Source organism: Triturus cristatus, chromosome 7 (genome assembly GCF_964204655.1).
Source record: "Triturus cristatus chromosome 7, aTriCri1.1, whole genome shotgun sequence".
NCBI classification, from domain to species: Eukaryota; Metazoa; Chordata; class Amphibia; order Caudata; family Salamandridae; genus Triturus; species Triturus cristatus.
The window spans coordinates 1,850,971,265-1,850,998,677 of NC_140590.1; the positions used below are offsets into that span (position 1 = coordinate 1,850,971,265).

General features: G+C 48.8%; 1 protein-coding gene across 1 annotated transcript in view; it reads right to left on the reverse strand.

The window, feature by feature from the left end:
- The window catches only part of LOC146813443 (ovostatin-like), a 365,994-nt gene that overhangs the window by 287,218 nt on the left and 51,363 nt on the right, over positions 1 to 27,413 (reverse strand). Inside the window, exon 2 of the mRNA XM_085620205.1 lies at positions 7,249 to 7,435. Coding sequence (XP_085476331.1) covers positions 7,249 to 7,435 — 187 coding nt within the window. The remainder of the gene's footprint in view (positions 1 to 7,248; positions 7,436 to 27,413) is intronic.

Below are 27,413 nucleotides of genomic sequence, written 5' to 3' on the forward strand. Positions count from 1 at the left end.
CGAGTATTAGATGGAAACAATTACGGGTCCCTATCCCAGAGTATTCGATGACAACCCAATTGCAGGTCCCTATTCCAGAGTATTAGATGGAAACAATAACAGGTCCCTATCCGAGTATTAGATGAAAACAATTACAGGTCCTTATCTCAGACCATTAGATGGAAACCTAATTACGGTTCCCTATCCCCGAGTATTAGATGGAAACCCAATTACGGTTCCCTATCCCAGAGTATTAGATGGAAACCCAATTACTGGTCCCTATACCAGAGTAATAGATGGAAACAATTACAGGTCCCTATCCCAGAGTATTTGATGACAACCCAATTACGGGTCCCTATCCCGAGTATTAGATTTAAACCCAATTACTGGTCCCTATACCAGAGTATTAGATGGAAATAATTACAGGTCCCTAACCCAGAGTAATAGATGGAAACAATTACTGGTCCCTATACCAGAGTATTAGATGGAAATAATTACGAGTCCCTATCCCAGAGTATTAGATGGAAACCGGGTCCCTATCCCAGAGTATTAGACGGAAACCCAATTACGGGTCCCTATCCCAGAGTATTAGATGGAAAAAATTACGGGTCCCTATCCCAGAGTATTAGATGGAGACCCAACTATGGGTCCCTATCCCAGAGTATTAGATGGAAACCCAACTACGGGTCCCTATCCCAGAGTATTAGATGGAAACCCAATTACAGGTTCCCTATCCCAGAGTATTTAAGGGATAACCAATTACAGGTCCCTATCCCAGAGTATTAGATGGAAACCCAATTACAGGTTCCCTATCCCAGAGTATTTAAGGGATAACAAATTACAGGTCCCTATCCCAGAGTATTAGATGGAAACCCAATTACTGATCCCTATACTAGAGTATTAGATGGAAATAATGACGGGTCCCTATATCAGAGTATTAGATGGAAAACCAATTACAGATCCCTATTCCAGAGTATTAGATGGAAACCCAATTACGAGTCCCTATGCCAGAATATTAGATGGAAACAATTACAGGTCCCTATCCCAGAGTATTAGATGGAAACCCAATTACTGGTCCCTATCCCAGAGTATTAGATGGAAACCCAATTACTGGTCCCTATTCCAGAGTATTAGATGGAAACAATTGCAGGTCCCTATCCCAGAGTATTCGATGACAACCCAATTGCAAGTCCCTATTCCAGAGTATTAGATGGAAACAATAACAGGTCCCTATCCGAGTATTAGATGAAAACAATTTTAGGTCCTTATCTCAGCCCATTAGATGGAAACCTAATTACGGTTCCCTATCCCCGAGTATTAGATGGAAACCCAATTACGGTTCCCTATCCCAGAGTATTAGATGGAAACCCAATTACTGGTCCCTATACCAGAGTAATAGATGGAAACAATTACAGGTCCCTATCCCAGAGTATTTGATGACAACCCAATTACGGGTCCCTATCCCGAGTATTAGATTTAAACCCAATTACTGGTCCCTATACCAGAGTATTAGATGGAAATAATTCCAGGTCCCTAACCCAGAGTAATAGATGGAAACAATTACTGGTCCCTATACCAGAGTATTAGACGGAAACCGGGTCTCTATCCCAGAGTATTAGACGGAAACCCAATTACGGGTCCCTATCCCAGAGTATTAGATGGAAAAAATTACGGGTCCCTATCCCAGAGTATTAGATGGAGACCCAACTATGGGTCCCTATCCCAGAGTATTAGATGGAAACCCAACTACGGGTCCCTATCCCAGAGTATTAGATGGAAACCCAATTACAGGTTCCCTATCCCAGAGTATTTAAGGGATACCCAATTACAGGTCCCCATCCCAGAGTATTAGACGGAAACCCAATTACGCGTCCCTATCCCAGAGTATTAGATGGAAACAATTACAGGTCCCTATCCCAGAGTATTAGATGGAAACCCAATTACAGGTTCCCTATCCCAGAGTATTTAAGGGATAACCAATTACAGGTCCCTATCCCAGAGTATTAGATGGAAACCCAATTACAGGTTCCCTATCCCAGAGTATTTAAGGGATAACCAATTACAGGTCCCTATCCCAGAGTATTAGATGGAAACCCAATTACTGATCCCTATACTAGAGTATTAGATGGAAATAATGACGGGTCCCTATATCAGAGTATTAGATGGAAAACCAATTACAGATCCCTATTCCAGAGTGTTAGATGGAAACCCAATTACGAGTCCCTATGCCAGAATATTAGATGGAAACAATTACAGGTCCCTATCCCAGAGTATTTGATGACAACCCAATTACAGGTCCCTATCCCGAGTATTAGATTTAAACCCAATTACTGGTCCCTATACCAGAGAATTAGATGGAAATAATTACAGGTCCCTAACCCAGAGTATCAGATGGAAACAATTACAGGTCCCCATCCCAGAGTATTCGATGAAAACCCAATTACGGGTCCCTATCCCGAGTATTAGATTTAAACCCAATTACTGGTCCCTATACCAGAGTATTAGATGGAAATAATTACAGGTCCCTAACCCAGAGTAATAGATGGAAACAATTACAGGTCCCTATCCCAGAGTATTTGATGACAACCCAATTACAGGTCCCTATCCCAGAGTATCAGATGGAAACAATTACAGGTCCCCATCCCAGAGTATTCGATGAAAACCCAATTACGGGTCCCTATCCCCGAGTATTAGATGGAAACCCAATTACTGGTCCCTATACCAGAGTATTAGATGGAAATAATTACGGGTCCCTATCCCAGAGTATTAGACGGTAACCGGGTCCCTATCCCAGAGTATTAGACGGAAACCCAATTACGGGTCCCTATCCCCGAGTATTAGATGGAAAAAATTACGGGTCCCTATCCCAGAGTATTAGATGGAGACCCAACTATGGGTCCCTATCCCAGAGTATTAGATGGAAACCCAACTACGGGTCCCTATCCCAGAGTATTAGATGGAAACCCAATTACAGGTTCCCTATCCCAGAGTATTTAAGGGATAACCAATTACAGGTCCCCATCCCAGAGTATTAGACGGAAACCCAATTACGCGTCCCTATCCCAGAGTATTAGATGGAAACAATTATAGGTCCCCATCCCAGAGTATTAGACGGAAACCCAATTACGCGTCCCTATCCCAGAGTATTAGATGGAAACAATTACAGGTCCCTATCCCAGAGTATTAGACGGAAACCCAATTACGCGTCCCTATCCCAGAGTATTAGATGGAAACAATTACAGGTCCCTATCCCAGAGTATTAGATGGAAACCCAATTACAGGTTCCCTATCCCAGAGTATTTAAGGGATAACCAATTACAGATCCCTATCCCAGAGTATTAGATGGAAACCCAATTACTGATCCCTATACTAGAGTATTAGATGGAAAAAATGACGGGTCCCTATATCAGAGTATTAGATGGAAAACCAATTACAGATCCCTATTCCAGAGTATTAGATGGAAACCCAATTACGAGTCCCTATGCCAGAATATTAGATGGAAACAATTACGGGTCCCTATCACCGAGTATTAGGTGGAAATCCAATTACAGGTCCCTATCCCAGAGTATTAGATGAAAACCATTTACAGATCCCTATTCCAGAGTATTCGATGGAAACCCTATTCGGGTCCCTATCCCAGAGTATTTATTATTGGAAGCACTTAGAACTTGGACCAGTGTCCTCTGCACTGTCCCTGGCCATAAAGGCATGAAAGAGGTGAAAGTGGATCATAAATTCAAAGGCGTTCTGAATAGGGGCCCAAAAATTAATTTGGCCCTCGCCCCCAAAATCCTTAAGATGTCCATGCTCACTGTTAAATTCCAGCAGTCATTTTAAAAGCTCCAAAGATTAGTACTAAGAAGGGTACGCCCAAACCCCCTTCCGTCACCGGGACACACTGAATCTGCCCACAGCTCCTCTTCGACAATTGCACTGAGACAACCTACTTCGCCCCTCAGTCCATGGCACAACCTGCCCCCATCCTGTTGCCACCTGTGGTTCGTAGACCCCCCCCAAACCCACTGGGTGTCATTCAACCCACCTTGGGTGCTGCCCACACCTTCTCCAAGTTCCAGACTGCTCAGCTCTGTCCTGACCCAATGACGTTGAGCTCCCTTGAGGGAAACGGTATTGACATCGCTGCTCGAACCATGCTGTCCAAAGCTCAAATGCTTCTTTAAATGAATACCTTGACCACGCAAGTCTTTACAAGGACTCACCTTAAGGGAAGTGATGTTGGACTTCAAGACCAACACTTTCCCTACTGTTGCGCAGACTGGAGTTGGAATAGTAAATTATGCCATTATAAAGTCCACAGCGTTCCGTAAGGAAAGTCATTGTAAGGAGTTATGTGGTAAAGGAATGCGTTGTAAAGATGCTTTCATTGTTCGTGCCCCGTTAAGGTAGGCGTGGTAAATGCCTGCGTGGTTCCGACATACAGCCACCCCAGTGAGTGACCCCGTGCTTTATTTGTAAAAGAAGAAGCGCTGGGGCCCAGTTAGGGCTCCGAAGCCAGCGCCATCAGGGTGCCGGATATCAGGTCTTCACAAACACGATTCCACCTCATGCCTCTTTCATCCACCACTAGGCGTTACCTGCCCCTTTACCTTCCTCGCACAGTTGGTTGTTTGTCCTTGCGCTCTCCCTGTCACAGTTTCAATCTTTCACGTCCTCCTGTTTTCCCCCTTGTGAACCTCTCTTGCTGTGGGTCAATGTCTGAGGAGTAAAAATAGGTGCTGGTCCCCAAAAATCAGTGCCTGTGGGTCCCACCTTCACCCACCTGCTCAGATTAAGCACCTGAGTGCCGATTACCCAGACTCACCTGAAGCGCAACCTGCTGCTGTCTGGATGTGGCACAGTGGACAGAAGGGCTGCGGTCGCTTCCTCGTGCGCTGTGATTTCTACAGAGTTACAAGGGGAGAGGCACTGGCCGCCTGGCAGGTTCAGTCTGGAGACTCCTGGATTTGCTACAGAACTGGACACCTTTTCTTGTACCCAGTATGCAAATGGGGGGCACTTGTATTTTGGGGACACGGGTCCATGTTCCATCTCAGTCCAACCCTGTGCAGGAACGCAAAGGGTCCCAAGACCGGAGGAAATGAACATGGTAAAGGAACAGTGGCGGTGCGTCCATTGGGGGCTTTGGGGCATTGCCCCACTAAGCACATGGACGACCGGCACACGCTAACATTAAATTTAGAAAAACAAATCTCAGCGGCGCACTGAGCGCACTCGCACTCTGTCAACGCTCTAGCTCTACCGGGACAAGCCTGACTCAATCTGGACAGCGCTAAAGGGTGTGGGGGCGGGGCTGCGGCAGTGACTGAGCGCGGAAATAGCGCAGCAGTGCCAGCAGCAGTGTGTGAATGTCAATTTTTGGGCTAGTCATTTTTATGACTGGCCCGAACATGCACACACAGTAGTAGTACCTGGACCTTCCCTCCTCCCCTAGCGACTCAGACAGTGGCGAGGGACCCGAGGGTGCTTCTTCATACCGCAGCCCCCGGGTCTCATTATGGGCAGGGAGTAACCCTGCTCTTAGCCAATCCTGTTGCAGTGGCGCTGCTAATGCAGCGCCAGGATTGGCTGAGACACCGCAGCCTGCAGTATGGTGCCACGCGTGGGTGGTGGCAACTGACCAGTGCCACACTTGTATGGCCAATCACACTGTGGCTGGCTTATGTGAAGCCAAGCCATGCAGTAGTGATTGGCCATTTCCCGACCGACCTCTACGCTCGCTGTCGGCACATCATCGCACCAGTGCTGCCACATGAGTCACTCACGGAGTCAGAATCACGAGTTGTCGTCGTACCACGGTAGACCTCGTGCCGCCGGTGTGTCTATATTTGTCTACTAGTACTACACAATCAATCTTCAAGCTGTTCCCCCAAGGCCTTCTCTCAGAACACTGGTATAACTGGTAAGTAGTAAGTGGCTGAATGTGAATGGGGAGAGGATGTGGTCCGTCGGCTACGCTGCCGACTTTGGTGCGGTTTCCAGAGTTCGAGCCTCAAGGTCGCGTCCACATCCTGTGAGTAATTCTGGGCAATAATCTCCCCGTGCCTGAATGTGTAATGTAAATACGGTGCTCATCATGTAAAACGTTCCAATACCTTCGGGTCGAGTACGCACGCGGCGCTATATAAATATGCAACAAAAAAAACAACAAAATAAATGTCAAGTGCAGCAACTAACGCCAGTCCTGTGTTTTTCAACCTAGATTATGTAGTGCTTTCATTCAGGGGATAAAGCTGTAAATACTAGTATACACGCTGCAAGCACAAATAACATGGACGATTAGTTCATATCAACAGGGGGTGCCATGAAGTTTGCCCTTAACCACTTGCGACATATTTCCGTGGTGAAAAACCAAGGCACATTTTGCAACATTACTAAATAGCATTCTAGCAGCTAGCTAGGGTGTTTTGTGGGTGACTCCTAGTTTATGCCCTTTCTATCAATGGTGCTAGGTACAAAGTTCGGCATTTGTTGTGTGTGCGCACATGCAGTTTACCCATCTCTAGCAGGAGTGAAGTTGCTGCCAAGACAAGCATGGCAGTTGTAACGTGCACCACGTCCCCTTACGTATAGAGAGTGAGCTAGATCAAAATATCTCAGACTTTAACGTTCAAGTTATTGAAAAGTTTGCTGCTCTTAAAGACAGAAGTGCTGATTTTAGATGCAAAAAGTAAACATGTTGAATGCTGCTAGTTTGCGACCAATTTAGTTGTTTAATAAAAAACATCTGTGGTACTCAGAAATACATTATATCCCAAAGTCTGTTATGAAGCTCTGTGGTTATACTGAATAAGCAGCTACCTATGTTATATGACCTCTCTTTATTACTGTAATAACTGCACTTTCATAATTGCTTTATTAACTTTCTTGCTTTCTCAAATTTGCTTGAAAATGCACAATTTTTCCACTTTTTTCAAAATTTTCAGGGGGGAGAACCCCCCCGAACCGCCCTTAGGTTGTTCGGGGTCGCTCGCTACGCTCGCTCGGCTGAAGTATGACAATCATTTTACGCCTCACCACTTTCAAATGTCACCGTCCGCCACTGTAAAAGAAACAACCCAAGGAAGCAGGCATGTTCCTTGTGAGGCAGCCACCCCTTCCTTGCAGGCTGCATTGCTTATTGAACTTGTGTTCAGCCAAGGAGTGCGCAACCACTGGTAAAGTACGCGCAGCAGCAACGCCATGGGACCCGCGGATGCCGAAGGACCTGCAGAACTAAGCAGTGCGTGACCTTCGCCCCAGCAGACTCACCGAGAACTCCGCACACTTGAAGAAGGGCTTCCCCGCGGGCACCGTCTCATTGAGGACGTCAAGCTTGAAGCTGCTGTGGTCCAGGGTCACGGTCACCGGAGTGGGCTTCTCCCCCTTCCCGAGGAACATACACATCGACTGGCTGGTGTTGGCCTTCAGCAGTGCCGGGGTCAGCAGCAGGAACTGCCTGCAAGAGAGCAGAGGAGGGACAGATGCACTTTCAATCACTAATCGTAAAAATACAAGAGAAACACTATATACTTTCAATCACCAATTGTCAAAATACAAGAGAAACACTATATACTGTCAATCACCGAGTCAGAATACAAGAGAAACACTATATACTTTCAATCACCAAGAGTCGAAATACAAGAGAAACACTATATACTTTCATTCACCAAGAGGCAAATAAATACAAAAGAGAAAAACATACTTTCAATCAGCAAGAGTCAAAATAGAAGAGAGTCGAAGAGAACAAGCATTTGCAATTCAATCGGCCTCGCATTTGCTGGAGTTAGTGCTATTGGCGCTGTAAATGACAATTTCTTTTACCCATGGTTATGGTTTGAATGTATGTGGACTACGTTGGGAAGCACCAACCATCGTGTGGCTTAAAACGCTTTAGCAATCTTTAAAAATAAGTTTATTTTACACCAAAAAGACACTTGGTGGCCAGCTCACGGGGGGTGGGGGGGAGACGAGTGAGGCTCAGAAGATATAGGAATAAGGACTGCACCTTTCCCCCTGGAGTATGCTAGCTATACTTGCGTTTTATGTGAAATCATTAAATGCTGCGCTCTATCACTCCCATCAAAATTCAAATGAGCTTAAGGGACTGCCACGATGACATGGGACAGCTAACCTGCCCTGCAGAGCAGTGAAACCGCAACAATGACGGCCTATGTGGGATGGGTATGCCCAGACGTGTGTCCCGTGCTCACTACGCCACTGGAGTCAAGCTATCCTGGCTGAAGAGGGGTGAAACCCCGAAACCGGTCCTAGGATGCTTGATTCCAATCCAGGGAAGACATGGCTTGGCAGTTCGGGCTGGACTGTTCCCAAGGGGCACAAGGTCAAGACTGATTTGCATATGGCCATGTCTGAACTGGGGAGGCGTGGTGAGCAAAATAACGATGGATTAAAACCAGATCTGTGACTGGGGGTGAATGTTTTGCCAATGTGCAACATTCCGTCCATCATCTTGTGTGTTTTGCTGTTCGGCCTATGGAGTCTATACAACAGCATTATGGGATGGGTGGGCCGGCAAGCACATTATGGGTGCTGCCTTCAGGGAGTACTAGGGTTCTAGAAACAAGAATAGCAAACAGCACCCTAGGACTTCTAGCTTCACTATCACTGCAAGCATGTGGTGTGACGCAGCTTAAAATAAAAACATATGTAAAGTCACGGGCAAGCAGCAGCAGGTACCACATTATAAAGCATTATTTAATATTGATTGAGTTTCTCTTCAATCAGCAATATTAATAGGTTTTGTAGAGAAATGTCATACCAATCTTGGGGGAAACTGTAAAAGAGTTAAATTATTCATGTCAAAACATACAAGTCGTGTATTTTGGCTATAGATTGCAATCATTCTGCTTAAAGTAGTTTACTGCCAGCCGCTGACTGAGGCTAACTGAAGTATAGCCAGAGCCACTGTAATTATGCGGCAGCACCGGGTTAATTTATGCGGAGGCCTTCCACTGTGCAGCACGTGCTGCTGCATTTTTATTAACTTTTGGACCTTTTAAGCTAGAAACGATTTCTGTTCAAATCTTGTTATACAGTAGATGATAGATTATGCGGCTAATACGGCAAACTCCTAAGTAAACAAAAAGCGCTGCGACCGCACAAACACATGATTCCAGTGGCCCCGAGTATAGCGGATGTAAGACCGTGCAGGACAAACACCAGTGTAATGCACACCGCCCCTGAGCCTCGGTATTAAAGTGCATGCGGCCCGGGAGGGGGGGGGGGGGGGGATGGCGACAGGGAGGATGACCTTTCTCAGTACCTGTGAAGCTGCTGGCACTTCGAGTGATGGTCGAATGGTTTGCACAAATATCTAAGTGTTTTACGCACTTTAAATGTTGAAACGTTACTACGACGGCAGCGTCTGCAATAAGTTCTGCTCTGTTTGGGGGTCACGGTTAAAGCTAGGCTGCATGCCCAATCAGGACCCTACTTTCATTGTGCCAGGTTTGTGGGAAGAACCAGGTTTACAAGCCCTCATCACTAGAGTAGCCTTCACTCTTGAATGTGCAACTCAAATAAAACGACTCCTGAGAATCATTAATTGCTGATCACAAGTCTGTCTGGAGGGCAACATTTGGCGATTCTTAATTAACCAAATGTCTCCAGTCTCTGGAAAACTACCACAGGCTGCCAGTCTGTCTGGACACCATGAAGAATGTCTGCGTCTTAGAGGAAGGTTGTCACAGCAGACCCAAGCAAAACATGCGAGTAGGCACAGCAGCCACCAAAACCCTCCTCATAGCAGGTTCCTTCGACCCCCAACTGAGGAGGCCCCCCCCCCCATCTCCCACGTTTGATGCCCATCCCAGCGCGAGACCACCTCTGTCCGCCCCATTATATCGAGTTCATTGTGATCCGGTCTCCCACGTGCTCTCCGCTCTCAAGACCAGCTAAGACTACCTCACCCCTTAATCTGTACTTGAAACCCATCTCTCCTCTGCACTTTAATGATGAACCAAAGATGAATTACTGGACCTCTTCACAAGACAGGGGCACACATTGGCAGCATGCATAGAGCCAAGTGCAGTTCAGTGCAGGACGCAAGTCTCCTTGTAAGTTATGGCAATGTGCCACTCTCTCACACTGGCCAGGGTGGGCCTGGGCTCAGTCCATCAGTGTTTGGGAGATGCTTGGTGATAGCTATCTGGTCAGGGTGGGCCTGGGCTCAGTCCATCAGTGTTTGGGGGGATGCTTGGCTGTGGTGATCGCTATCTGGCCAGGGTGGGCCTGGGCTCAGTCCATCAGTGTCTGGGGAGATGCTTGGCTGTGGTGATAGCTATCTGGCCAGGGTGGGCCTGGGCTCAATCCATCAGTGTTTGGGGGGGATGCTTGGCTGTGGTGATCGCTATCTGGCCAGGGTGGGCCTGGGCTCAATCCATCAGTGTTTGGAGAGATGCTTGGTGATAGCTATCTGGCCAGGGTGGGCCTGGGCTCAGTCCATCAGTGTTTGGGGAGATGCTTGGCTGTGGTGATCGCTATCTGGCCAGGGTGGGCCTGGGCTCAGTCCATCAGTGTTTGGGGAGATGCTTGGCTGTGGTGATCGCTATCTGGCCAGGGTGGGCCTGGGCTCAATCCATCAGTGTTTGGAGAGATGCTTGGTGATAGCTATCTGGCCAGGGTGGGCCTGGGCTCAGTCCATCAGTGTTTGGGAGATGCTTGGCTGTGGTGATAGCTATCTGACCAGGGTGGGGCCTGGGCTCAGTCCAGTGTTTGGGGAGATGCTTGGCTGTGGTGATCGCTATCTGGCCAGGGTGGGCCTGGGCTCAGTCCATCAGTGTTTGGGAGATGCTTGGCTGTGGTGATCGCTATCTGGCCAGGGTGGGCCTGGGCTCAGTCCATCAGTGTTTGGGGAGATGCTTGGCTGTGGTGATAGCTATCTGGTCAGGGTGGGCCTGGGCTCAGTCCATCAGTGTTTGGGAGATGCTTGGCTGTGGTGATCGCTATCTGGCCAGGGTGGGCCTGGGCTCAGTCCATCAGTGTTTGGGGAGATGCTTGGCTGTGGTGATCGCTATCTGGCCAGGGTGGGCCTGGGCTCAGTCCATCAGTGTTTGGGAGATGCTTGGCTGTGGTGATTGCTATCTGGCCAGGGTGGGCCTGGGCTCAGTCCATCAGTGTTTGGGGGGATGCTTGGCTGTGGTGATCGCTCTCTGGCCAGGGTGGGCCTGGGCTCAGTCCATCAGTGTTTGGGAGATGCTTGGTGATAGCTATCTGGCCAGGGTGGGCCTGGGCTCAGTCCATCAGTATTTGGGAGATGCTTGGCTGTGGTGATCGCTATCTGGCCAGGGTGGGCCAGGGCTCAGTCCATCAGTGTTTGGGGAGATGCTTGGCTGTGGTGATCGCTATCTGGCCAGGGTGGGCCTGGGCTCAGTCCATCAGTGTTTGGGGGGATGCTTGGCTGTGGTGATCGCTATCTGGCCAGGGTGGGCCTGGGCTCAGTCCATCAGTGTTAGGGGAGATGCTTGGCTGTGGTGATCGCTATCTGGCCAGGGTGGGCCTGGGCTCAGTCCATCAGTGTTTAGGAGATGCTTGGCTGTGGTGATAGCTATCTGGCCAGGGTGGGCCTGGGCTCAGTCCATCAGTGTTTGGGAGATGCTTGGCTGTGGTGATAGCTATCTGGCCAGGGTGGGCCTGGGCTCAGTCCATCAGTGTTTGGGGGGATGCTTGGCTGTGGTGATAGCCATCTCCCAGTACCTGGCTAACATTGCATATACTTGCCCTTAGATACGCTTCCCAAAGTAAAAAGATTTGTGCATTTTAGAAAACGTTTTTTTGGAGAGTTTCAGTCATAAGGTATAGGGACTCTTTACAATAATTGTGTTGGACAACATGGAGTATCGAAAACCACAAATGTAAGAACGTTTGGGGCGAGTGGGGTGTATCTAGATTCCTTCCCCTCTTTGGATAGTCTGGTTACTAAAGGGGGCTCCTGCAGCTTTGTCCAGCTAAGAGAGCTTAAAAGAATAATTCCAGTTTCTGCATTCTCCTTGCCACAACCCTGTGGTAAATTCCTCACTACGGTCACGGCTGGGCTATAGAACTATCTGGCTTCTCCGCGATACTGGTACAACGCCTACAGTCTCGAATATCTGCTGAAGGAGTCAAGGTGGCCAGGATCAATACGCCACAATCTAGTAAATGCAGCGAATATTCCTGTGTTATAACACCATGACTAATTGCTGAAAAACACCATTTAAACTAAGTCTGGGCGGTGAACCCCGCATGCAAAGTTTTCAGCTCTCCATATTACACGGAGCTCAGAAAGTTCTGAAAAACTCTGCTTCGCATAGTGAGTGGAGTTTTCTTCCTCACTCACGTTCTTCTACATCAAGTTAGCAAGCGTGGAAAATTAAACTCCCAGCGAGATTTCTCAAAGCAGGTGCTCAGATTTCTCATTGCGAGTGGATGCATATACTCGCCACGCTCGCGTTGAGACACTGTCTGTTCGCGTTGAGAAAGCTGCTGCTCGAGAAATCTAGTCGAGCAGCAGAAGAAAGGAAACAGCACCCGCTGGTGCTGTGCATGGTGCCGTTTGAGATGATTTCACAGTGCGGACAAGCATCTGGCCCTGAAAATCACTGCAAGCGGCATTTATCTAACACTCCGCCGCTTGCGGAGGTCGCGTAGTGCAACAGATTTTTTGCATTTCTCGTAACACCGCAATCTGACCATGCTTAATTAAAAATAAAAATAAAAGAGAAAAAAATAGGGAAAGTGTTCAAAGAGGGCCAAAATGTATTCCCATAGTATTTTCTCAAGCACAACCCCTTCCCTTAGGTGCACTGTGTTAATCAGCTTTGCCGAGAGAACCCATTCTTTGTTTTGGCTGTCAAATCCTTATTTCAGTTTTGACTCAGTTTTTGCTGCTTCTTCCACCTTCCCAGTTCCTTAAAACAATATTTTTTAAAAATCCAAGATGCTTTTGAATGGGCAGATGTATTAAAGTGCTATAATCTTAAAATAATAGTTTTCTCCAACTAAAAAAAAAAAACCAAGCCTGCTGCTAATACCCACCAAGCTTCATTCACTCCCTGCGTAAGGAAGGCCAAATGGAATGGTTTCATGCTAACTACCATCATGTCTAACATACCGTAAGTTTGACATTAGCAAGTTTATCACACTTTGTGGTTTTCTAAATAATGTGTACTAAGTTATGCCAGGTATGAAGTGTGAAAGTGTGGTATTTACAGGAGCTCACAATGAGCACATATATAGGCTGCAGCCTCAGACTATATGTACACCCACTGCAGCTCCCTTTGGTTGTGGTCCATAGTCGGCTGCACTGTGTATCTTTCAACCAAGCAACGCGCAGCTGCAATACATCTCTGTACTGGCGCGCGAAAGCAATGCTTCCCATCTGAATCGACCAGCTGCTCGGAAAGGAAATGACAGAGTCTGTGGCTGTTCAAAATGGCCGCCGTCAGTAGCACTGGCTTAGTCACAGAAAAAGAGAAAAAGTAGGTATAAATTTCCACTTGAGATTTAAAGAAAAAAAAAAAAGTCTGGCAAAGCGTGCGTCCTGCCTCACAGATGCCACCGTGTGCGCCGCTGCTCACTCCCCTGGCAATATTCCATGGAAGTGAACTTTTGAAAAAAGGTGAGACATACATCCATTAGCAGGCTCCAATTTATACACAACACACAAAAGCCAATCCAAAAGCGTGGGAGGACTCAGACCCCACAAGTACATACAAAGATCGCCACAGTGCAACCTTGACCTAAAAATTATCATTTCAAATCACACACAAATTTTTTTTTTTTTAAAACAGCCTGGGACTCGCTGGGGAAGGGTGTTGGTATCAGCAGAAAAAAACAAAGAGAAAAACTGAAACTGGCAACATTCAGAGGAGCCACCATGAAGCCAGAGTGTCACAAGAAGCCATGGAAAACGCCCACCACCTTCCAAGGGATCAGTTGAGGGGCCGGGTTCAGAGCCATCACAGGGGGCGAGCCGCAGGCTTTAAGTGGCCCGGGTCCTGCCGGGGAAAAACGGCCTCGGACAAGGATTCCTAATTTGGCTTGAATTCATGCCCTTCACTGAACAGGCACAACAGGGACCCATGTCTGCAAAAGGACTCCAAACACCCCTAAAGTAACCAAGCCCGTTTATAATTCATGTTTATTTTGCATTTCCCCCAATATTAGCTTTTTAGGTCTCGCCTGAGCCAGGTGAGACATTTAGTAGGTGGGATTTCAAAATGCTACCCCACGCTTTGGCTGGCCAAGCGCTTGCGTTCACGCGAGCGTGCACGCGCCCAACTGCCAGCTTTCAGCGCCCAATCAGGCACCATCTGTCTTTCCTCTCACTTGCTCTCTGAACGCTCCTCCGACTCTCCCCCACCGTGTCAATTCACGCTGCTTTCACTTTTGCCGCAAATTTGAAATAAAAAAGTGCTTTGAGTACCTCCCTTACGCGCTAAATAAAGTGCAATTTAGAATTTAACGAGGATGCAAATACTCCAGATGTTTCTAGAATTAGCATGCTTGAAGTTTCATATATTTTCTGGAAATTGATCTTTATATAATTGCTGTTAGTATTTTGCAGTTTTTGGCTCTGATTTAATCGGGTGACATTCACGTTCAAGGAAACATTTTAACAACTAAAACACTTTGTAAATTACTGCGCAAGAAATCGTTCATTTGGATTACAAAGAAAATAAATGAATCAGTCTGCAGGGTTAATGTGCGGGAGTGACATTACACACTTTCCCTCTTCCGTCATGGATAGGCGAAACCGGAAATCTACTGGGCAGCTGATTCAGCAGCACTCAGGAGAGGCAGACAGCACGGTCAAGCAAGCTCTACTCGGCACCAATGCACGCACCGTGGAAACAGCAACCTAGACAGGAGATTTTCAATTAATAGGGGATACATTTCAGCTCCATACAGGGTACTGGCTACTATTAAAATATCTCATACCTGTGAATACATGGATTGATGGGGGCCTGGCTTTGCCATGTTTCGAACGGCAACTTTTAGCAGCAATGTGAACTAACGCACATTTATTTGCAGGGCTCCCCTGAATGTTCAAGTGACGACCTGTGACTGTCACCTTCACACCCAGAGCTGTAAAACCCTCAATTCTTCCTTTAATTACATCACACTGACGAATATCAAATATGGTAAAGTCGAGGAGGAGCCTAGCGCGCAACCAAGATGGCCGCGTAGGTGCGAGGCTCCCGAGGACCTCCGCAACCTCCTACGTTTATCCTGACTTCATCCTGCATCGGTTGAGGGAACTGTGTCGGTGAGCCTGAGCCGAGGTGGTACCCGTTTCCCGTTTTCGAATCGGACCTCGGGTGCCGGAGTGAGCACCGACTGAAGTTTGCGGCCTACCTCTCTCCTGACCCCGGATTCGCGTTTAGGGGCGACCCGGTGACAAAGTGAACAACAACGGCGGGCTGGGCCTGGTGAGTCGCGTACCCCGCACTTTCACTTTCACTTTCGCGCCCCCTTACTGTCTTCGCAAGTGGGATCGCGGCGCTCTTGGTGTTGGGGTGGCCTCGCTGGGAGACCCTGCCTGCCTGCCTGCTGTGGCCCGCTCCGCAGTCCTGGGGTGGCCCCCCGGAGCTCGTGGCCTTGATTGCTCGCTTTCTACTGCGTGGCTGGTGAGGGTGTGAGACCCGCGACGATGGCCACTAAACAAGATGGAGATCGGTTGAAGGCCAAGTCGACCCGGCGTGGCGCCGCACATCAGGCCAACATCATGGACCGCTACACCCTCCCGAAGGGATCTCCCGGTGGACCTGTGTAGGAAGGTGGATATCTGACTATGGTTACCCCCAACTTTTTTGCCTAGTGTCTAGCTGGTTTTTCGACTTAGTTGGCCTGAGATCCTGCCATTCAGGGCCTCAGGCTGTCTGCTCTCTCTGTAAAATGGACTCCATGTACCCTAGGTACATAACCAATTGGTAAGGATCACCTTATTGGACCCTGTACAGTGTACCCTAGGTACCCAGGGCATAGGTGTACCCTAGGCCTCCCAGGGGCTGCAGCATGAATTATGCCACCCCTGGTCTGGCCTCCCAATCAGACACAACTGGCTGATCACTCAGCTGGGGCAAGGTCGTGTAATCACCCCTTGCTTAGATATAGTATGCCTATATCTACCCTTATATATAGACACATGTGTACCTATCAGTCACTCCTATGGCAGGCCTTAACAATCCTGGAGGCAGAGTGCTTGGTAACATGTGAGATGGTGCTCTAGCATGAGCTGAGCCTGTCTGCAGCTTTCGGAACCATGTCCTTATAGCTGTTCTATGATATAGCCTACCATATACTCTTAAAGTGCCTTATAATCTTAAACGGTTATGGTAACTATGGTTGGGCTGTATCAAAACATGTCGTGTAAGGTGTCTAACACTTTGGAATAATACCCCCATACCATTTCTGGTGATGAGGATATTATTCCTCCCTTCTAGAGGGAGAGACATGTTAAAATCCTACTTTGCTGTGTAACCTCTGACCAAAGCCTCAGCATCACAAAATGGATGCTGCTGCCACAGACACAAGTCTGACCTCCTGCTGCTGGGAGTGATCCCAGCCAGGGAGGCCTGGACAATAGGTTTCCTGCTTGGGGAGGTGCTAGCACCTCCCCAGACAGCCTTTAGTGTATTGGGGCAGGGTGGGCTGAAAGGAATGAGACATGCCTGGGGCACACAAGGTGTTCCTTGCATAGTCCAGTTCAAACCGGTGCTGGGGCACTCCAGCCCCAGCTCTGGCGCGAAACTGGACAAAGGGAAGTGGGTGTAACCACCCCCTCCCAGGTCCCACCCATAAGGCGTGACCTAGCAGGTATCCCAGCCCCCCAGATTAGTATAAGAGTGGGAGTTGGGCCTCAAGACTTTAGATTATCCTGAACCTGCAAAACTGAACAGAAACTCTGGACCTTCGACATTCGACGAAAGAAGAAGACTGAAGAATCTCCCTTGTAGCCAAGGAGTGGCTACCCTGTGCAAACAGGCACCATCAAGTGACTACCCTTTGCTTTGTGGAACGTTCGACGAGGAACCGACTGCAGAGCCCGACCAGAGCCTTGATTTCCAGACTTCTCCGACCCTCATCCACATCTGCAGCAGAGCTGAGATCCGTGGAGGCGACGAGCGACGTGGGACCGGCTACCTGGGAAAAGTGGCTAGTAACTTACAGCGCAGCTTCTGAGGTACCCTCGAAGTTGTGCACCGGGGATTGAGAAGCCCCAACCCCAAGCACCATCTGCACCGAAGACCAGCCCCCCACACTCCACGAGTCCTGCGTGGGGCCCTTCAGCATTTTCCTGCTTGCCGCGTCTGTCCGGTTGCTTGCCCGCTGGCTAGTGGCCTTTGTGACGACGCTCCCTGAAATCTTCTGCGCTGGTTTGGCTCCTCCAGACTGGCTCCCGCTTCTCTGCAAAGAAGAAGCACCCCAGACCTTCCTGGTCTGCACCAGAAGCAAGTCCTTTGTTCTTCGTGGGTTCCGCTTGCCAAGGCTTGGTGAGTCCTAGTCCAACTTCGACGCCGCCGACAGCAAGAGCCTTCGTGGGACAGCTCGCCTCCTGGTCCTGGTCGTCCTCGACGCTTCCTGGTCCTCCTGGCTGCAGCGACAAGCTTCACCTTCACCTGCAACTCTTCACGACATCGCCTGGTTCCTTCCTGGTTCCACGTGGTCACTGGCTAGTGACCTTGACTCTGTCCCTTCTGCTTGCAGGTTTCTTCTCTTCTTGATCCCAGCCTTGGGATCCACCGGACACTCTTCACTGACCGCCTGTCAGCATCTTTCTTCAGGCATCCATAGGAGTCGACGACGAAAACGACGCATCTTCACCCCTATGCACCCGCAGCCTGTGGGCTAGGTAACTTGGGTACTCCGGTGCTCATCAGGATAGTGACTATCCTAGTGTCTAGTTTTCAAGTCTCAACTTCCTAGCTACTCCGGAAGTGTCCTAAATCTATCTATTTCTAAACTGTAACATTGCTATTGACTTTTACGCATTACGCGTGAGTGTTTCCACTCTGCACACGAATCCCGTGGGCCTCCCACTTCCTAACTAACGCTAGTGTAGTGTAGCCCCAGCGATTCCCTAGGCCTAGGCCTATTCTATTTCCGTGACAGGGGTTCTTATACCACTTATTTAGTATATGGTTTGCGTGGCCCCTAGGGCCTAACTGTATTACTTACCTGTGTGACTTACTGTATGCATTAATAAGACTGTGTTGTACTTACCTCTAAACTCATAAAGAGTGCTGAGGGTTTGCTTAGAATAAATACACTTTATTTTATATATATATCTGTTGTGGTGTCCTTTCATTTGGTATTCAAGGGATTATATATGGTATCACAGCTGGCTTCACATGCCATTCAGAGTTTAGCCTAAGACTGCTCTTGTCCATGCTACCACTAGGATAGCTGGTCTATAAGGTTGACTTTACAACCAATCACCATAAGGGTATTTGGACTGATATAAGGTGTACACTATAACTAGTGACATCATACATCAGGCCAACTTCTCACATTGGTGAGCAGCGGTTGGGATCTGAGCTTGCTGTTGTAATACCATTGTAATCTTGAGATACTAAATTGAAAGATCACACAGATATTGTCTAGGTACATATAACATAGTTTATAATACTTAAGTCCTACTGGACTTAGTAGTGGTAGGTTGAAGGGAGTAACACACCCTGACTACAACTACTAGAGAGGTTTAGTAGAAACAACTAGTGTAGGTAGGTGCACACACCACACCCTCACTAGATCATGCCTCTGGGAGGAGATCAAGTAGATGCTCTCCCAGGAGGGTCAGGTCTGCAGAAGACCCCCTCTAGGTATGATACCTTAACATTCCAGGAGATGAGACAATTGTGTACCTCCAGAGGAATAAAACAGGGTGCAAACCCTACCCTCCTTCAGTTAAGACAACTCCTAGAGGAGTATGATGCTCAGAGGGCATCTCAGGCAGGTGCCCTAGGCACAGAGGAGGGTCTACCCACCACAGAGGAGTCAGATGGGGCTTCAGATGGGGAGGTAGACAGCCAGAGCCAAGTAAGGAGACTTAGCCAGGCTAACTTAAGTTTACATGGGAGTTTGCATGGGGTCCCCCCATACAGACCCACAAGTAGGCATTCACAGAGAAGCAGGAGGGACAGATCCCCTTCAAGGGAATCCATCCACTCCCATGTCTCTAGCATCTCTAATGCTTCCTCTCACAGGGGAATGACTTCACCTGAGAGAAAGGAGCATAAAGCCAGAATGAGGGAAGCTAATCTGAGGATTCAGAGGGAAGAAATTGCCCTTGCCAAAGAGAAGCTTGCTCTGGCTAGAGAGAAAAAATTGTGTGGGTCAGAACCCACTGGTGGCAGCAACATTCCTAGAGATAGGGATAGGTCTTATGACCATAGAAACCTAAGCAAGATAGTCCCCCCATATCAGAATGGGGATGACATCCACAAATGGATGACTGCTTTGGAGAGGGCCTGCAAAGTACAGCAGGTACCCCAAAGTCAGTGGGCAGCTATCTTGTGGCTCTCCTTTTCTGACAAAGGTAGAGACAAGCTCCTCACAGTCAGTGATGAGGATGCAAACAATTACAAAGTCCTGAAGAGTGCTCTGATAGATGGGTTTGGCTTAACCACTGAGCAATATAGGTTGTTGTTCAGAGACACCCAGAAGACACAGACACAGGACTGGTCTGATTTTGTGGATTGTGCCACTAAGGCTTTGGAAGGTTGGTTAAATGGCAGCAAGGTGCAGGACTACACAGGATTGTACAACTTGATTATGAGGGAGCAGATCCTTAGTAATTGTCAGAACCAGCTTCTCCATCAACACCTGGTAGACTCAGATTTGACCTCTCCCCAAGAATTGGGAAAGAGGGCAGATAAATGGGTCAGGACCAGGATTAGGCCTAAAAATCAGGGTGGTGACCAAAAGAAAGATACCACCAAGCCTCAAGACAAGGGTGGGGATAAAGCAAAAGAGAAATCTTCCTCAGGGCCCCAAAACTCCACACAGGGTGGTGGGTCCCAAGCTCCCTCCTCTACCACAGTTAAAAAGCCTTACTGCCATGTGTGTAAAACACCTGGGCATTGGAAAACTGACAGCAGTTGTCCACAGGCTAAAAACAAAACTGTTCCTCCAACTACTCCTGTCACACCACCTATTACTGTCAGCAGTAATCCCCCAGGTGGTGGGAGTGCCCCCAAAAATTTGGTTGGGTTTTCTTGGGGAACACAGGGGGATCCTGGCTTAGCCAATTCCCCTGCAGCAGCTACTCTTGTCTGTGATGGTGGCATGGGGTTTGCCAACTTCACTGCCTGTCCCAACACTTTGGGTAGGTACAGACAGGAACCCTACATCAATGGTAGAAAAGCTGAGGCCTACAGAGACACTGGAGCTAGCATCACTATGGTGGCCCATAGGCTAGTTCCCTCTGAGCAGCTTTTGCCTGGTTTCTCATACCAGGTAACTAACATTGATGGCAAACAGAACAGTCATCCCATGGCAGAGGTATGTCTCAGCTGGGGAGGGGTCACTGGCCCTAAAAGGGTGGCAGTGTCTCCGACCTTGCCTGTAGACTGCTTACTGGGGAATGATTTAGAACTCTCAGCTTGGGCTGGAGTTGAACAAGACACCCATTCCAAAATGGTAGGCCTTTCCAAAAAGGGTAGTGGGGTTGTGCCAGTCACAACCCCTGTCCAAGTAGCTTTCCTCCCTGAAAAGGTTGGAAGGGCAGTGGTAGCCACAGCCCAGGCACAGACAGACTTCCCTGTAGGGACTGGCAGAGCTGTGACAGTCACAGCTCAAACACAAACTGAGTGCCTTCCTGAAAAGGTTGGCAAGGCTGTAATGGTCTCAGCCCACACTCAGACTGATATAGGTGTAGTGAAGCCTGAAACTATGGATCACTCCACACAGACAGAGAGTAGTGGGGAGGAAGAAAAGTCTCCCTCTCCCCAGACATTAGGAAAAGGTCAGCCTCCTCAGGGATCTGACCTCACCCCTTGTGAAGGAACTGCCCCAGAGGTAGCCAGGCCTGGCCTGGCAGAGCCTCTGATGTCAGTGGCCCCTTCCAAGGTGGGACCCAGTCTGGTGCAGGTAGCCTGCCTCTCTCTACCCTGCCTCAGTCAGCCCAGGGCTGCAGAGGTCAGGGAGGCCAGTGGACCCCAAGAGGGCCCCTGTCCACAAGAACCCCCCCTTCAAAAGAATGAGGATTGCCTGGTTAGTTGCCCTAGCCAGGTGATGGGTAAAAACATTCCTGAGGGATCCCCTTCACAGGTAGTTAGGGACCTCCCCCAGAGGGATTCTGTTGGGCACAGGCAAACATGGGACCTTAGGACCCCAAACCTGACCTGTCCCTCCAGTAAGCCCACAAAAGGGACCCAGCCTCCAGCTTTAGGTAGCCAGAGGCTGACCCTGAGAGCACAGTGCAACTCAGTTAGAGAAAGAAAGGCATCCAGGGTGGAGGATGATTGGAGGAAGCTGAGGCCTCACTTTGAGGACACTCACTTCAGTACTCCATCTCAACACCAGCCTTTTACTCTGCAAAGACACACCAAAGGTAGAGATTCCCTATGGTGGAGACCCTATGATATCTTTAGGATGAGGGATTGCTTAGTGGACCATGAGACAGGGGGTAACCATGCCAGTGCTGGTTCTTCCTTATATGGCCACTCAGGCAATAGAGGCTTACCTTGTCAAGGCTGAACAGGCACAACAGGGACCCATGTCTGCAAAAGGACTCCAAACACCCCTAAAGTAACCAAGCCCGTTTATAATTCATGTTTATTTTGCATTTCCCCCAATATTAGCTTTTTAGGTCTCGCCTGAGCCAGGTGAGACATTTAGTAGGTGGGATTTCAAAATGCTACCCCACGCTTTGGCTGGCCAAGCGCTTGCGTTCACGCGAGCGTGCACGCGCCCAACTGCCAGCTTTCAGCGCCCAATCAGGCACCATCTGTCTTTCCTCTCACTTGCTCTCTGAACGCTCCTCCGACTCTCCCCCACCGTGTCAATTCACGCTGCTTTCACTTTTGCCGCAAATTTGAAATAAAAAAGTGCTTTGAGTACCTCCCTTACGCGCTAAATAAAGTGCAATTTAGAATTTAACGAGGATGCAAATACTCCAGATGTTTCTAGAATTAGCATGCTTGAAGTTTCATATATTTTCTGGAAATTGATCTTTATATAATTGCTGTTAGTATTTTGCAGTTTTTGGCTCTGATTTAATCGGGTGACATTCACGTTCAAGGAAACATTTTAACAACTAAAACACTTTGTAAATTACTGCGCAAGAAATCGTTCATTTGGATTACAAAGAAAATAAATGAATCAGTCTGCAGGGTTAATGTGCGGGAGTGACATTACACACTTTCCCTCTTCCGTCATGGATAGGCGAAACCGGAAATCTACTGGGCAGCTGATTCAGCAGCACTCAGGAGAGGCAGACAGCACGGTCAAGCAAGCTCTACTCGGCACCAATGCACGCACCGTGGAAACAGCAACCTAGACAGGAGATTTTCAATTAATAGGGGATACATTTCAGCTCCATACAGGGTACTGGCTACTATTAAAATATCTCATACCTGTGAATACATGGATTGATGGGGGCCTGGCTTTGCCATGTTTCGAACGGCAACTTTTAGCAGCAATGTGAACTAACGCACATTTATTTGCAGGGCTCCCCTGAATGTTCAAGTGACGACCTGTGACTGTCACCTTCACACCCAGAGCTGTAAAACCCTCAATTCTTCCTTTAATTACATCACACTGACGAATATCAAATATGGTAAAGTCGAGGAGGAGCCTAGCGCGCAACCAAGATGGCCGCGTAGGTGCGAGGCTCCCGAGGACCTCCGCAACCTCCTACGTTTATCCTGACTTCATCCTGCATCGGTTGAGGGAACTGTGTCGGTGAGCCTGAGCCGAGGTGGTACCCGTTTCCCGTTTTCGAATCGGACCTCGGGTGCCGGAGTGAGCACCGACTGAAGTTTGCGGCCTACCTCTCTCCTGACCCCGGATTCGCGTTTAGGGGCGACCCGGTGACAAAGTGAACAACAACGGCGGGCTGGGCCTGGTGAGTCGCGTACCCCGCACTTTCACTTTCACTTTCGCGCCCCCTTACTGTCTTCGCAAGTGGGATCGCGGCGCTCTTGGTGTTGGGGTGGCCTCGCTGGGAGACCCTGCCTGCCTGCCTGCTGTGGCCCGCTCCGCAGTCCTGGGGTGGCCCCCCGGAGCTCGTGGCCTTGATTGCTCGCTTTCTACTGCGTGGCTGGTGAGGGTGTGAGACCCGCGACGATGGCCACTAAACAAGATGGAGATCGGTTGAAGGCCAAGTCGACCCGGCGTGGCGCCGCACATCAGGCCAACATCATGGACCGCTACACCCTCCCGAAGGGATCTCCCGGTGGACCTGTGTAGGAAGGTGGATATCTGACTATGGTTACCCCCAACTTTTTTGCCTAGTGTCTAGCTGGTTTTTCGACTTAGTTGGCCTGAGATCCTGCCATTCAGGGCCTCAGGCTGTCTGCTCTCTCTGTAAAATGGACTCCATGTACCCTAGGTACATAACCAATTGGTAAGGATCACCTTATTGGACCCTGTACAGTGTACCCTAGGTACCCAGGGCATAGGTGTACCCTAGGCCTCCCAGGGGCTGCAGCATGAATTATGCCACCCCTGGTCTGGCCTCCCAATCAGACACAACTGGCTGATCACTCAGCTGGGGCAAGGTCGTGTAATCACCCCTTGCTTAGATATAGTATGCCTATATCTACCCTTATATATAGACACATGTGTACCTATCAGTCACTCCTATGGCAGGCCTTAACAATCCTGGAGGCAGAGTGCTTGGTAACATGTGAGATGGTGCTCTAGCATGAGCTGAGCCTGTCTGCAGCTTTCGGAACCATGTCCTTATAGCTGTTCTATGATATAGCCTACCATATACTCTTAAAGTGCCTTATAATCTTAAACGGTTATGGTAACTATGGTTGGGCTGTATCAAAACATGTCGTGTAAGGTGTCTAACACTTTGGAATAATACCCCCATACCATTTCTGGTGATGAGGATATTATTCCTCCCTTCTAGAGGGAGAGACATGTTAAAATCCTACTTTGCTGTGTAACCTCTGACCAAAGCCTCAGCATCACAAAATGGATGCTGCTGCCACAGACACAAGTCTGACCTCCTGCTGCTGGGAGTGATCCCAGCCAGGGAGGCCTGGACAATAGGTTTCCTGCTTGGGGAGGTGCTAGCACCTCCCCAGACAGCCTTTAGTGTATTGGGGCAGGGTGGGCTGAAAGGAATGAGACATGCCTGGGGCACACAAGGTGTTCCTTGCATAGTCCAGTTCAAACCGGTGCTGGGGCACTCCAGCCCCAGCTCTGGCGCGAAACTGGACAAAGGGAAGTGGGTGTAACCACCCCCTCCCAGGTCCCACCCATAAGGCGTGACCTAGCAGGTATCCCAGCCCCCCAGATTAGTATAAGAGTGGGAGTTGGGCCTCAAGACTTTAGATTATCCTGAACCTGCAAAACTGAACAGAAACTCTGGACCTTCGACATTCGACGAAAGAAGAAGACTGAAGAATCTCCCTTGTAGCCAAGGAGTGGCTACCCTGTGCAAACAGGCACCATCAAGTGACTACCCTTTGCTTTGTGGAACGTTCGACGAGGAACCGACTGCAGAGCCCGACCAGAGCCTTGATTTCCAGACTTCTCCGACCCTCATCCACATCTGCAGCAGAGCTGAGATCCGTGGAGGCGACGAGCGACGTGGGACCGGCTACCTGGGAAAAGTGGCTAGTAACTTACAGCGCAGCTTCTGAGGTACCCTCGAAGTTGTGCACCGGGGATTGAGAAGCCCCAACCCCAAGCACCATCTGCACCGAAGACCAGCCCCCCACACTCCACGAGTCCTGCGTGGGGCCCTTCAGCATTTTCCTGCTTGCCGCGTCTGTCCGGTTGCTTGCCCGCTGGCTAGTGGCCTTTGTGACGACGCTCCCTGAAATCTTCTGCGCTGGTTTGGCTCCTCCAGACTGGCTCCCGCTTCTCTGCAAAGAAGAAGCACCCCAGACCTTCCTGGTCTGCACCAGAAGCAAGTCCTTTGTTCTTCGTGGGTTCCGCTTGCCAAGGCTTGGTGAGTCCTAGTCCAACTTCGACGCCGCCGACAGCAAGAGCCTTCGTGGGACAGCTCGCCTCCTGGTCCTGGTCGTCCTCGACGCTTCCTGGTCCTCCTGGCTGCAGCGACAAGCTTCACCTTCACCTGCAACTCTTCACGACATCGCCTGGTTCCTTCCTGGTTCCACGTGGTCACTGGCTAGTGACCTTGACTCTGTCCCTTCTGCTTGCAGGTTTCTTCTCTTCTTGATCCCAGCCTTGGGATCCACCGGACACTCTTCACTGACCGCCTGTCAGCATCTTTCTTCAGGCATCCATAGGAGTCGACGACGAAAACGACGCATCTTCACCCCTATGCACCCGCAGCCTGTGGGCTAGGTAACTTGGGTACTCCGGTGCTCATCAGGATAGTGACTATCCTAGTGTCTAGTTTTCAAGTCTCAACTTCCTAGCTACTCCGGAAGTGTCCTAAATCTATCTATTTCTAAACTGTAACATTGCTATTGACTTTTACGCATTACGCGTGAGTGTTTCCACTCTGCACACGAATCCCGTGGGCCTCCCACTTCCTAACTAACGCTAGTGTAGTGTAGCCCCAGCGATTCCCTAGGCCTAGGCCTATTCTATTTCCGTGACAGGGGTTCTTATACCACTTATTTAGTATATGGTTTGCGTGGCCCCTAGGGCCTAACTGTATTACTTACCTGTGTGACTTACTGTATGCATTAATAAGACTGTGTTGTACTTACCTCTAAACTCATAAAGAGTGCTGAGGGTTTGCTTAGAATAAATACACTTTATTTTATATATATATCTGTTGTGGTGTCCTTTCATTTGGTATTCAAGGGATTATATATGGTATCACAGCTGGCTTCACATGCCATTCAGAGTTTAGCCTAAGACTGCTCTTGTCCATGCTACCACTAGGATAGCTGGTCTATAAGGTTGACTTTACAACCAATCACCATAAGGGTATTTGGACTGATATAAGGTGTACACTATAACTAGTGACATCATACATCAGGCCAACTTCGCACATTGGTGAGCAGCGGTTGGGATCTGAGCTTGCTGTTGTAATACCATTGTAATCTTGAGATACTAAATTGAAAGATCACACAGATATTGTCTAGGTACATATAACATAGTTTATAATACTTAAGTCCTACTGGACTTAGTAGTGGTAGGTTGAAGGGAGTAACACACCCTGACTACAACTACTAGAGAGGTTTAGTAGAAACAACTAGTGTAGGTAGGTGCACACACCACACCCTCACTAGATCATGCCTCTGGGAGGAGATCAAGTAGATGCTCTCCCAGGAGGGTCAGGTCTGCAGAAGACCCCCTCTAGGTATGATACCTTAACATTCCAGGAGATGAGACAATTGTGTACCTCCAGAGGAATAAAACAGGGTGCAAACCCTACCCTCCTTCAGTTAAGACAACTCCTAGAGGAGTATGATGCTCAGAGGGCATCTCAGGCAGGTGCCCTAGGCACAGAGGAGGGTCTACCCACCACAGAGGAGTCAGATGGGGCTTCAGATGGGGAGGTAGACAGCCAGAGCCAAGTAAGGAGACTTAGCCAGGCTAACTTAAGTTTACATGGGAGTTTGCATGGGGTCCCCCCATACAGACCCACAAGTAGGCATTCACAGAGAAGCAGGAGGGACAGATCCCCTTCAAGGGAATCCATCCACTCCCATGTCTCTAGCATCTCTAATGCTTCCTCTCACAGGGGAATGACTTCACCTGAGAGAAAGGAGCATAAAGCCAGAATGAGGGAAGCTAATCTGAGGATTCAGAGGGAAGAAATTGCCCTTGCCAAAGAGAAGCTTGCTCTGGCTAGAGAGAAAAAATTGTGTGGGTCAGAACCCACTGGTGGCAGCAACATTCCTAGAGATAGGGATAGGTCTTATGACCATAGAAACCTAAGCAAGATAGTCCCCCCATATCAGAATGGGGATGACATCCACAAATGGATGACTGCTTTGGAGAGGGCCTGCAAAGTACAGCAGGTACCCCAAAGTCAGTGGGCAGCTATCTTGTGGCTCTCCTTTTCTGACAAAGGTAGAGACAAGCTCCTCACAGTCAGTGATGAGGATGCAAACAATTACAAAGTCCTGAAGAGTGCTCTGATAGATGGGTTTGGCTTAACCACTGAGCAATATAGGTTGTTGTTCAGAGACACCCAGAAGACACAGACACAGGACTGGTCTGATTTTGTGGATTGTGCCACTAAGGCTTTGGAAGGTTGGTTAAATGGCAGCAAGGTGCAGGACTACACAGGATTGTACAACTTGATTATGAGGGAGCAGATCCTT